The 14,044-nt window shown below is 39.4% G+C and overlaps 1 protein-coding gene across 2 annotated transcripts in view; it reads left to right on the top strand.

Moving 5' to 3' along the window:
* The window catches only part of ITK (IL2 inducible T cell kinase), a gene marked incomplete at both ends in the record, with an annotated part of 64,673 nt that overhangs the window by 38,330 nt on the left and 12,299 nt on the right, over window positions 1-14,044 (top strand). For both annotated transcript variants that reach the window (XM_079703942.1, XM_079703941.1), the window contains 2 exons: window positions 4,862-4,916; window positions 13,804-13,886. In XM_079703942.1, the coding sequence (XP_079560068.1) occupies window positions 4,862-4,916; window positions 13,804-13,886 (138 nt within the window). The remainder of the gene's footprint in view (window positions 1-4,861; window positions 4,917-13,803; window positions 13,887-14,044) is intronic.

The following is a 14,044-nucleotide window of genomic DNA, read 5'->3' as shown; positions in this document are numbered from 1 at the left end:
CAATCCACTGAGTAAAATAAAAAAAATCAATAATAAATAAATAGCTTGATAGATAAGTAAGTAAATAAATAAATGGGCAAGAAGAGAAAAAAGCTCTTTCTTGCAGCAAAATGCCAACTAATGAATGTAGAAGGAACAATAAAGTTTAAAAATCACCATTTTATAACTCAAAGTACCAACTGATTCAGGCAAAAATCATCAATGAGTGTCACAAATAGGTGGTGAAAGTTTGATATTTACATAGTTTCAAAGTATCTTCTCACAAACCACTTACTAATAACAAAGAGGAAATATTTGGTAGATCCCATCTTAACTAAATGATCCAAGTTCACATCAATAATGGGGCAAGCAGACACCATGCATCTCCTGATGTGATACACTGAGAAGGACACATCACTTCTGTGACATTGCTGCCCAAACATGCATAACCTGAATTATTCATGAGGAAATAATAGACAAATCCAAACTGAGGATAGTCTACAAAATAACTGCCCTGTGCTCTACAAAAATGTTAGTATCATGAAAGACATGAAAGGCTGAGAAATTGGTCCACGTTAAAAAACTGAAGAGATGGGGTAACTAAATGCACCAGTAATCCTGGATCAATCTTGAACCATAAAAAAGCAAACCAAAAAAAGTTACAAAATATATTATTGAGACAACTGATAAAATTTGAATAAGGTCTAAAATTAGGTAATAGTATTGTATCAATGTTAAATTTCATGATTTTGGTAATTGTACTATGGTTATACAAGTGTATATTCTACTTATTAGAAACACATACTGAAGTACTTAGGGGTAAAAGTCTATTCTCAAATGGCTCAAAAAATCTAGTTATCTATAGCTATCTACCTATCTCTCTATCTATCTATCTGGACAGAATGTAAAACAAATGTGTAAAATATCAACAATTGGTTCATCTATATGTGGGAGTTCTCTCACAGTATTTTACAACTTTTCTCTAAGTTCAAAATCATTTAGAGATAAAATTTTAAGTACTCATCAAGCTTAAGATACCAGGGTTAAAGAATGCTAGCTAATGAAACCTTCTATTAACTCATTTGTGTTCTTATTAGTTCAAATGTGGTCAAGTTATTTGTTGCTGAAATTCTAACAGATTCTATAGTGAAGAACTATCATTTTCTGAAGAGTCTCTCAACCTGAGATTCATTTTGATCAAGTAGGTAAGAGAAGCCCCTCCCTCAGCTAACAGGAGTCATCAATTCCAAGAATACTCAAACTGTAATGAAATATATGAGATATGCTTAAAGAATAAAATTCTTTTATTATTTTACAGTCAACACCTTTAGAAAAAATTAGGTATTTATTTCAAATGATCACTAGGCTGGGAAGTTTTCTTTTTGTTTTGGTTTTTTACTTTTAATCAGAATTTCTTCATTTATGGTAGAAGGGGCACATTCAAACTTCCAACAGAGTATAAGGCCATAGGGAATACTGGAGCTTGGGGCACAAAAAAGGTATATTCCCCCTCTTGAAGATATTTTAAGTCACTTTTAAAATGAAACACTACAGCATACAAACAAAACAGTCTGTGAACTCTATTCTGCACTCTGTCAGTTTGCATTTCAGATATGGAATCGTAGCTAGAGAATTAAATGACTCATAAACAAGCATCCAGATAGTTATTATATCTGGGTATACCAAAAAAAAAAGGCCCAATATGATTACTTTTTTCCTTGAACTTAACATTGTCTAGATATCTGCATAAGAACTCAAAATTGTACCCCAGGAACATGATCATGGGTTGGTAAGTTGATTGGCTTCAGGTCTCCTGCCGTGGTTTGGGGACATGACTTTGGGCAAGTTTCTTCACCAGGTTGGATCTCAGATCCCTTTTCCTTAAACTGAAGGGTCAGGTAAGATGAAGGAAAGCAAAGCGTGGCACTCTTGCTGACATTCCCTCCCTGTGCCTGAACTCAGGGCAGACACCACTCTTAGATAGTGACATTCTTACTCCTTGAGCTCAGACTGGCCACACAGCTCCAGGAAGCCAGCACTAACTGATCAGAGCTGACACATAAGATGAAGCATATTTGTCAGGCTTCAACTAAATAAGTTCTAAGAGCCCACTGAGTTGGAAAGTACCATCCAGTTGCATGCGTTCAAAAGCTCAGATGAAGTGAAGTAAGTCAGACAGAGAAAGAAATATCGTATGATATCACTCTTATGTGGAATCTAAAAAAATGGCACAAATGAACTTATTTACAGGACAGAAATTGAGTCACAGATGTAGAAAACTTATGGTTACCAAGGGGGAAAGTGGGGTATAAATTGGGAGATTGGGATTGACATATACACACTACTATATATAAAAGATAACTAATAAGAACCTACTGTATAGCACAGGGAACACTATTTGGTGCCCTACAATGACCTATATGGGAATGGAGTCTAGAAGAGAGTAGATGTATGTATATGTATGCCTGACTCACTTTGCTGTACAGCAGAAACTAACACAACATTGTAAATCCAATTAATTTAGAACAGTTTTTTAAAAAAAGCTCAGATGAATCCACTAATTCCCTTATTTGTGGCTACTCTCAAATAACCAAACAAGTTTCATAAGTGGTGTTGCTTCCCCACCCAGAACTTCTCTCCCCCTGGACTTATTAATTTCCACAACTGATTGTTAACTGATGATCATTCTGTCTCCTCTAACCTAATAAGTGGACAGGGAGGCCAGGATATGGTTCAAGCGTTAACAACACTGAAAAACGTCAACCCTAAAAAACAATTCACATTCTTTTTTTTTTTTTTTTTACCACTTTTTAGTTGTTTTTTCACCAGACAACAAAATTATAAAAATAATGCTCCTGTTTGGACATGCTCCAGTTTGAAGAGCTCTACTTTAGAAGATACAGGGAGTATGGGTAGTAAAAGAATATAAATTATTTCACTCCATTTCATTTCTCTTTCAAACTTATACATTACACATTTAATTTTTGTATTAAAATATAGATAGGGAAAGAAGGACCCATGTGAGAACATGCACACGATAAATAGTGCGAAGATTACGTTCCTTAGGAGTTTGCAGATCGCAAAAGCTATATCTGACAGGTGTAACCCCTGAAAGTTGTAGAGCTGGGGGCTACAGCATAGCAAACTAGGATTTTCTGGGGGGAGAGAGGGAGCCTGGTAATGTTTTTCCTTAAGTCCCTGGTATATGATAGTTACAGGCTCTTTATGGTGGTGGTAAGAGCATGGACTCTGGAGCCAGAATGGCTGCGTTCACATTCTGGCTACGCCTTACTAGCTCATTATTGACCTTGGGCAAGTCCCATAACCTGCTGATAACACTTTCTGACACATGATAGGTGAGCTACACATCAGCTAAATATTCTTTGCAGTCTTAAAGTTCTCACCAGAGTATGGCTGGAGCTTTCCCCCCAGCAAACTTTGATAGAGTCCACTGACCAGAGATATGATTTCAGCCTAGCTACAGCTAATGCAAAAGAGACTAATCAGGGCATACTCAGGAAGCCAAAGTTCATATTGAGGCTGTTTTAATGGAAACTTTATGAAAAGTCAGTTAGCATCTTTGTATAACTTGTATAATTCTAGTTTAGAGTCATCATTCATTAAAATTCCAAGAATGATACTACACTGCATTTATGTTACATGTCATCTGTTGTTGCACACATACAGATTAATGGCCAGCCAGGCAAGGAGCTGGACTGCTAGTTTCAAATGCTCAGATGTATGAAGAAGAGCTTTAGCACTACATATGTTAATGAAATCAAACTATAAAAATGACATTGAACCCATAGTGTACTTAGATTTGCTTTTCCCCATTATCCAAATCATTCCTTCACACTGCATTGGTTCCTAAAGGTGTCTGACATGAATTATTTCAGGTTAAGATCTATTCTTTGGTAGCAAAAATCAAGAAGTATCTCTACTTTCTTTTTTTATTTATACGTTTAATCTATTATTCAAATTACTTATAGAAAATTTGATTTTAAAACTTCTCCAGAGAAGAAATGAGACACTTATCCTGAGAAAATAGCCAGAAATCTTAAGAAATTAAAACAGCTGTATGATAAAATCAGAAACACAAAATTAAACAATATCGTGTCATCAAATGAACCCTGTGACACATTTTCCTTTTAAACCAACTTTGAAGCTCAATCTCAGGTTAGTTCGCTTTGTAAAAGTAGAAAATATGTGAATGTTTACCTTACTTTTAGCAGATTACATCCATTAAATTTTTTTAGTTTTTTCAGCAAATAAATTTAGCATTCCTTTGACAAGGAATAACAGGAATGCCTAAGGTTTTTCTACATTTGCATTTTTTACAAAGATAAACTAGTCTTATGAGACACTGTCAATGTCATTTGTGCAGGAGCTTTTGTGCAGCTGGGAAAAAAATGTAATTATTTTGCAGAAGATCTTGAAAACCAGTCTTACAGAGGAAAATACTGCAATTGTTTTAAAAGGATATTTGCTACACTTTCAAATTTATATTAAATTTTTACAGCTGCCCTAGCATCATCCTGCTAATAACCACCCACTGACTTACAAAATAGAGCAGAAGATAAATGTTTTCTAAAATTTTAATGTGGAAAATTTCCAACATGCACAAAAATAGAGAGAAAAATATAATGAACCTCCATGTACCCAAAACCCAGCTTCAACAATTATCAACATTTCACCAATTCTGATTCATTTGTTCCAATTAAACATTTTATTACCTGGAAATGGTTCATGCTTTTGCTTTTGAGTTTGAAAGCATTGGTAGAAACAAAAAGAACAAAAACTTTTCTGGCATTAATTATCTTTCATAAGTAAATAATGAATTTTTTAAAAATGTCATTGATCTATGACTTTTTCCTGCTTTCAGGTGGTACAATAAGAGTATCAGCCGAGACAAAGCTGAGAAACTTCTTTTGGACACAGTAAGTCTCCTTAAACTGTCTTTTAACTTCAAATAAAATGAATGTGTTACTTTTTTTCAGCCATGCTGTGCTTTGTGCTAATGCAGTGAGTTGACATATTGGATTAACAGTGGTGTCCATGTCTGGTAAAAGTATTCTGGGGGTTCACAGGGTTAGCATACATCAGTATAAGAAAACTGGAGAGGATCAAAGGCCTTGGTATTCACGTGTGACCGTGACCACAACTTCCGTGGGTGGTCTTTCGGGCTGTGATGGCTGGCCCTGGGGAGCTGTGGTGCTGGTCTTCCTTGCCTGCATCTCTGGCTGGGTCAGGGGTGCCTGTGCCTCAGATTCAGCCTGGTTTGGCTGTGTGTGGATATAGAGGAAATACACCACTTGTTTTAACTTATTTTTCATGCAACCATTCTTCTTGAGAGCCATACGGTGCCGGAAGCAGGACTGACCTTACACAGGGGTGTCAGGATTAAGGGAGAGAAGGCGTGGTGTGGTGAGGAAAGTACTGGGTCCTGGCCACTGCTCTCGCTCCAACTCAGCGTGTGACTTCGGAAACATCTCTTCTTCCTTCCGGGCCTCAGTTTCTCAATGAGTACAAGAGGAGTACTGGACTAAATCAGGGATGACAATTACCCAGACTCATACTGCCACTCTCTGCTCCTGGCCCTGTGGCTGACACAGTTGATCAGAGTTCATGGCTTTGGGATCCTTCTCAAAACACTGCTCCAGGATGCTGCCATCAATTGACTGGCATGCAAGGTAAAACCTCTTCCTGGATCAGAAGATCATTTGTTATTCTAAAACAGTGCCTCTAAAAGTACCTGTGGTGATGGACTACTTTTTGTGGTTGGTTTTTAATTCCCAATCTGTCACAGACTTATATTTTGTAAAATACAATAAAAATGAATTATCAGGAAAAAAGGAAAAATAAGAAGCAAAGACATAAAAAATGCAAGTCCAATTTTTTATTGGTATTAGATTCATTAAACATAAAATTACTCTGTCTGATTGCTATACAAAGATTCTAAATGCTTACTCTCAATTTCTTTTTTTATCTGGTGGTGGACCAGTAACAATTTGCTAACTGGCACCCAACCATACACCACACTTAAAGTAGCACAGAAAATTGCACATTTAGGGCCCTTGCAGAGAAACCAAACGCATGGAGGTACTGAGAGAAAACTTTCTACAGGGAAATCAATCAATTTATCAGCGTATTTGCTTAGAGCAGTGGTTCGCAGGCCTGTCTGCACATTAAAATCACCTGGGAAACATTTTCAAAATACCAATGCCCAGGTCCCAGCCCAGATTCATTAAATCAAAATCTCTAGTGGGCTAGAGGGGTGGGATAGGGAGGGTGGGAGGGAGACGCAAGAGGGAGGGGATGTGGGGATATATGTATATGTATAGCTGATTCACTTTGTTATACAGCAGAAACTAACACACCATTGTAAAGCAATTATACTCCAATAAAGATGTTAAAAAAGAAGAAAACCTCTAGTGGGTAGGGTCCAGGCATTCGTAATTTAGAGGAAAATCTCTCCAGGTTAATCTAATATTCACATGATGTTAATGACCCACACCCAACACAAGCCTCACCAGTGAGACCAGAAAACAGTAGGCTTGGGTTGATGGAGGCATCAGTCTCTCTGTGCCAGAATGTTAGCCCTGTTCCTGCCATTTCATGTTCCTGCCATTTCCCAGTTATGGTTTGAAGGTATTTCCTATCTTTAAGAATCTTAAACTGCAAACCTCTCCTGGATGGAATGAAGCTGGAGTGACCAACTCATCCTGGCTTGCCTGGAACTGTTCCAGTTTTAAAACTGAGAGTCCTATGGCCCCAGAGCCCCTGCATCTCAGTCCCAGGCAAACTGGGACAGTTGATCACCCAAACCGGTAACCATTACCAGTTTGGACAGTGGCTAGGGGTGAGCTTAGAGAAGGAGACCTGGGAAGATAGCGCCCGCCGATGCAGGGGGCGCGGTCCGGGAGGATCCCATGTGCCGCGGAGCGGCTGGGCCTGTGAGCCATGGCCGCTGGGCCTGCGCGTCCAGAGCCTGTGCTCCGCAACGGGAGAGGCCACAACAGTGAGAGGCCCGCATACCGAAAAAAAAAAAAAAAAAAAAAAAGAGGGCAAGTCCAGTTTGTGGATTTTCCAAAAGACTATTTGTGTTTACCAGTGACGGATGCAGAACAGGCAGTCTGTATGATGTCAGCCGTCTCAATCAGCATCTGTTGCCTTTATGACGTCTGCACCATTTCCTTTATTAGGATTTCTCAGTATAAACTCACATACCTTACCATTTTGCTGAGCACAGATCTAAGCGCATAGAGATACTTGAGACAGGGTCTTTGATCTCAATAAGCTTTAGACTCTATTGAGAAACAAGACAAACTCTGAAGAAACAGAGGATAATCTAAGAAAAACTGAGCATATGCAGCAGGCTTTCAGTGGCCTCAGAGTTCTGAGAATATTCTAGAAGAATTAGAAAGATTTCATGGAGAAAGAGGAATTAAGCTGAGTCATTACTAGACTCTGGTTTCTCCTTGGTTCCACCTCGACTCAACACAATTATTTCCTGTGGTTCCCAATATCACACATTAGAATCACTGGGAACTTTTTAAAAATACAGACTCCCAGGCCCCAGCCCAGACCTACAGAATCAGACTCTCCAGGGTAAGTTTGTGGGAACCTATATTTTTTCAAGTCAAACTTGTGATGCATATGTGGCCCACTCAGCACCTATGTTATTGGATAACATAATAAATTATTAAATTAACCAATAAGAACTTATAATTAAATAAGAATTATACTGAGTTTAAACAAGTGCAGTTTTGTTATTTTCAATCCCACGTTGGTTAATGAAGTATTGCCCATGGAGCACCTAAAACAGCCCACATTAATGATTAGCAAAAGATGATTTCTATTTTACAGCAGTTCTTTGGAGACACAAATACATTCTGCTTGCTAGGGCAGTTGAAACATTCCTCCTTATTAATATTCTAGACTACTTCACCAAATCCTCTTTGCCTCCTTAGGTAATGTAAGGGCAAACTTCAGTGGGTCCCTATATTGTATGATTTTTGAAACATCAGCTGAATTGTTTCAGGGGTGAATTTAGTGTCTCCTTAACTAACAATTATAGGACCCTTAAAAGATTGATTGATTCATTATTATTGACCAAAAATGGATTTATTTTATTTTTATTAAGTAAATCTCCTGATATACTGCCCCATGCATATTTCTCCACTAGAATATAAACCCTTTACCTTGTTCCTGCTGTACACAGGACCCCAGAACTGTACCTATGATAACGTAGTTGCTCAATGAATATTTATTGAGTGAATGAATATAGCAAATGCTTAAGAAGTGTTTTTAAATTAACAAGTATGCTGTAGGAGAAGCTGGCTAATCATGAGCATCATTGGGGAGCTTTTAAAAAATACAAATTCCAGTACTCCAGCCCTCACCAGTCAGAAGCTTAGGAAGTGGTACCCAGGTGATTCTGGGTCTTACCCAAGTTTGGGAACCACAGAAAATATCTCCTATTGTGTCCTATCAATTCTTCGGATAGCACCTCCTCTAAGAAGCCACTCAGGCTTTCCCTCCCACAAGCTGTGGAATGTGGTTTTTCCACACCTTTGAACCCTTGTGGTGCAATGTCATGACATCTCCAGTGGCTCTGTTTTCACTCAGCCTCGGACCTCAGCAGTCTCTCTTCTGTTGTAACACATTTAGGTAGAGGGTGAATTCCTTGCAAGCAGGTACTCTATACTTTACAGCATTGCATACGTTGGGTGGCCTGAATTTTGGACAGAAGCCTTATCTAAGACATTGGTTTATCATATTTCCATGATTCTAAGATGTTATTAAAGATACAGTACTGACTCCATACCAGGATTTTTTCAAGAAAAGAAATGAACCACCTCCAGAATGAAGAGTGGCTATCTGTCAGAGACCCTCTTAAATTATAATGCGGTGTGAACAAGCTATAAGTTATCAGTCCATCTTTTTCACAATAACCTACCCTGTGTAGCAAGATTATCTTCTGTAAGGTGCCCTTCAAATCATATGGACAGAAAGAAAGGAGTAAATTCCTAACAGTCAACATGTCTCAGATGAAAGCAGACAATGGCATTAATACTTCTAACAGATGGTATACCATAGCATGTGATACTAACATCTAATGATAGTCCTAATAGTCCTTGTTCTGGTATTATATTCCAGGAACTGTTTTATGCACTTTAATTCTCCCAACCATCTTGCAAAAGTCATTTTACAGTACAACTGAGAAAACTGAAGCTCCTACATTTAATCAGGAAACATCTGTATTGATAGAATTATAGACTGAGTTAGAATTCCTTTTAAAGAACATCTGGTCCATCCCCTTTGTGCTACAGGGGAGTAAACTGAGTGTAAATCAGTGGCATAGCCTGGACTAGAGCAGGAACGCTTCTTCATAGACACACACACACACACACACACACACACATGCACACATACACATATACACATGCACGCACACACAGTTAGTAAGGGAATATATGAGTTAAGTTCTATTCTCCCATCCCTATACTTCCCATCCGTGTATTTTACCCCCTTGGCATGATTTTTTTCTATTGTTACATCTTTATTTTTCTAGATAAAATAGTAAAAGGTAAAGTGAGACCTTGACTATATCCCGTGGGAACAAGCCCCCTCCCTGACCTACCCTGGCTGCATTGCACAGATCAGTGCCCCTATGCATGGCAATGACAGGAGCAGAGACCCTTTAGACTCCACCGTTCTTGGTGGTTGTGACTTCCTCTGAGCCCCTTGCAGGAAGTAGGTGATAAGGCACATGCCGGATGCATCCTTTTCCTCAGAACCCTGCGCTGCCTCAGCCCTAAACCAGAGTTTCCTGTCACCAGCACTGAATGCCACCTACAGCAACTACGATGGAGGAAGAGCTCTGCCAGCCTCCCGTCCTCGGCAGAGCTGACTGAAAACTTTACCTCTACTTTGTCTGATGTCTGTGGATCAGTTTACTCTTGTTAACAGTTGGGCCCCTCTCTAATCACAAATTTAAAAAAAAATAATGGTTTCTTTGAAAGAATAACAACAACAAAACATTCTTAATTAAATAGAAGAGACATTACCACTCCCTTCTTCACAGATAGTTGATAAACTTGTGGGTCTATGTTTCTTCCCTTTAGAATAAGTTACATATGTAGATAATGTCTGCCTCAGCTAAAGTTTAGTTTCTTCCTGTCTTGAACTTAACCCATCACATTTCAGTGAGGCAAGAGCAAAAGCTTCGATATTTGGCAAAAGGGGAGAAATTTTGAAGACAAGTGATGGTACATGTAATACATGGATGAATATCACAAACATGATGTTGAGTAGAAGAAGCCAGACACAAATTCATTATTCACAACAGCCAAAGGTTGAAACAACCCCAACGCCCAGCAATTGATGTATAGATAAACAAAATGTGGCGTAATCCATACAACGGAATATTATGCAGCCATAAAAAGGAATGAAGTACTGATACATGCTACAACTTGATGAACCTTGTAAACAATATGCTAAGAGTAAGAATCCAGTCATAAGAGACCACATATTATATGATTTCATTTACATGAAATTTCTAGAATAGGCAAATCTATAGAGAAGTCATATTAGTGTGGCAGGGGTGCAAATGATACTGAGGTGTCTTTTGGGAGTGATGAAATATTCTAAAATTATATTCTGGTGATGGTTATACAACTCTGTGATTTTGATAAAAATCACTGATTTGTACACTTAAAAGAGGAGAATTTCATGTTATCTAAATTAGGCTTCAAAAGCTGTTTTAAAACCTAATGAACTAATCTGGGAGTTTTTGGTGTCACATAGATCACCTTTACTTCAGAAACTGAATAAACTACTGACCCCAAAGGGGGGAAAATCTAATTTTTGGAAAATCAAGGGTTTTTTTTGTTTTTTGTTTTTTACATCTTTATTGGAGTATAATTGCTTTACAATGGTGTTTTAGTTTCTGCTTTATAACAAAGTGAATCAGTTATACATATACATATGTTCCCATATCTCTTCCCTCTTGTGTCTCCCTCCCTCCCACCCTCCCTATCCCACCCCTCCAGGCGGTCACAGAGCACTGAGCTGATCTCCCTGTGCTATGCGGCTGCTTCCCACTAGCTATCTACCTTATGTTTGGTAGTGTATATGTGTCCAGGCCACTCTCTCGCTTTGTCACAGCTTATCCTTCCCCCTCCCCATATCCTCAAGTCCATTCTCAAGTAGGTCTGTGTCTTTGGAAAATCAAGTTTTTTAAAAGGGCAATTTGCATGCAAAAGTTAGAAGGGTGTTTACTGTTGCACTGGATAAACAGTTTACATTCATATCTGAGAAGACGAAAATAAGAATCTGGTTAGTTCTCTGCTGTCCTCACCATGTCCAAGGTCATGCACAGAGCACACTGTAGAGAATGTGGGAGGCTAACTATGGGCATAAGGTTGTACTATTGGTCCAGAAAGATTGACAACTCATTTTCTTAAATTTCAAAAAATTCATGAAATACAAAATCATTAAAGTAAATTCTGTGTGTTCAAAGACAGAATACTAGGACTGTCCTAGAGTACTATGACATCTTAGAAAAAGAAATGTAGCAGCTTTCTGTATTTTCCTCAATTCTTCCCCCGCTTTCAGGCAACAGCCAGGGCAGCCCTAGCTCACGACCTTGAGAAAGGAAGGTCAAGGGTGGACAACAGAGACCTGAAGATTCAGGTCTCAGCTTTGAATTTCTTCCTTTCTTTTTCCAGTTTTAGTGAGACATAATTGACCTATAACATTGTATAATTTGAAGGTGTGCCACATAATGATTTGATTTGTGTATATATTGTAAAATGATTAATACAATTTTAGTTAACGTCCATCTCTATACATAGTTACAATTTTTTTTCTTGTGAAGAGAACTTTTAAGATCTACTCTGAGCAACTTTCAAATATACAATACGGTATAACAATACTGTAGTCACCATGCTGTACATTACATCCCCAGGATATATCTTATAACTGGAAATGTGTACCTTTTGACCACCTTCATCCAACTCCCCTACCCTCCGCTTCCCTCAACTTTCAAAATAGACTCTTGAATCTCCCAGCAGAGAGAAGAAGAGTTTGGGGAGTCTCACAAAATTGTTGTGGTAACCTCTAAGTTTGGCAAGAATGCACAATGATGTAAGGGCCAACCGTCCCCCCCAAATTCCCCTCTGCAGGGTTAGGGCCAAGTCAGAGGAAGCAGGTTACATGTCTACATGAGGATGAACTTTCTAACTATTAGTGCTCTTTCAGACGACAGGGACTACTCTTCAGGACTGTTATAAATAAGAAATGCATTTTCAGTTGACTCAGTGGAGACCAAATCTGGATGTCCATAAGCCTTTTAAAAGTTCAGGTCCCAGGGCCTCAGTCCTGGAGATTCCAAGTGTGTAGGTATGGGGAGGCGGGGTGGGGGGGAGCATGGTAAACAGCTCGTAGTCGTCGTTTTCTTTTGTCTTGTTCTGTGATTTAGATTCTTCAGGTGATTGTGATCACCAACAGTTTGGGGCACAGGGGTTTAGGGAGTTAGGCCAGATCAGTGGTTCTCAACCAGGGGTGATTTTGTCCCCCAGGGAACATGTGACAGTGTCTGGCATCCAGTTGATAGAGGCCAGGGATGCTGCTAAACATCCTATGATGACAGGGCAGCCCCCATGACAAAGAATTACTGCCCCCCAAATGTCTATAGTACTGAGGTTGGGATAACCCTGGGCTAGAGAACCTTTCTAGGTTCTTCTAAAAGGTCGTTTCTAACCCTGAGATTCTAGGATGCAAACAATTAGCATGGCCATCTGTGTATTATTTGTATGTGTAGATGACCCACCTTTGGGATTAGGGGGTGGAAGAGCTTCTAAACTGTGTATATTTTGCTCCATATACAACAAGTGTATGCCCACCACACGAGGTTCCTCTCTCTCTGGCTTTCACTTATGGCCCTTAGTGTGTCTAAGCAAACCATAGCAACAGATTTTGCAAATATCACCAGCACAGATTGACAGGTGGGTAGGAACAGAGCCTTAGACACAAAGTACTCAAAAAACAGAGTTAAGACTTTCAAGTTCCTACCAGGACTGAAAAAACTGGTCTCCCCGTTTGTTAGTACTTATTTCATCAGCACTGGCAAAATTGTCAGTGGGGTGAAGGGTATATGTTGAGGGCTTCCCCTTCTCTCCACTTCCCTCATGCAACCAGCAGCTTCGTGTTCTTTCTCCTTTTGCCCTGCAGCAAAATCAGCACTTGAGAAAGGGCCTACAAAATATATTCCCATTAAGAAACTGATGAAGCTTCCAAGACAGAAGTTTTGTGCCCTTGTGGGGAACAGAGAAATGGCTTCTAACGTTTGTTGAATGGAGGCACCACGGACTAGTAGAATGAGCAAAGGTTTTGCTCACCTGCCACATTCAAGGTTCAAATCCCAGGTCTGCCACCTATATTTGTAGGTCGTAAGAGAGTCACTTCAGCTCTGCAGCACTCAGTATCCTCATCAGGAAATTGAAGATAATAACATCTAGACTGCAATGTTGTGGTGAAGGCTGGGCAATATCTGTAATGAGCTCCAAGAGGGCAGAGCTTATGTCTGTTTGCCTTCGTTTACTGCTTATGTCATCACTAGAATAGTCTTGGAACCATGGTAGGAGCTCAAGAAACGTCTCTGGAATGAATGAATGGAACGGTAGCCATTATAGCTGAAAGGCTGCTCTGTGCCAAGCTGGCCTACAGTATTTCCTCCTTTCACAGGCAAGAAAGTGAAGCTGGATGCACGAGCCTGGTTTCCTGGGATCGCTGATTTTCCATTCTTTCTAACCCTTCCAGGGCAAAGAAGGAGCCTTCATGGTACGAGATTCCAGGACTCCAGGGACATACACTGTGTCTGTTTTCACCAAGGCCATCGTAAGGTATGGTGCTAACTCAGCAAAGTGGGGAGAGACAGTCCTGAGGTGGGTGAGCAATGAGCCACACACAGGAATGTCAGACAGTCCCTAGAAATACTGTGTTTCCCTGATCCCTCTGAGAAAACCAAGGCTAGGGAGATTAAGAACATAACTGAAGTCAC

The sequence above is a fragment of the Hyperoodon ampullatus genome, assembly GCF_949752795.1.
Source record: "Hyperoodon ampullatus genome assembly, chromosome: 4".
Lineage (NCBI taxonomy): Eukaryota > Metazoa > Chordata > Mammalia > Artiodactyla > Ziphiidae > Hyperoodon > Hyperoodon ampullatus.
This window is presented reverse-complemented; position numbering and strand designations above follow the sequence as displayed.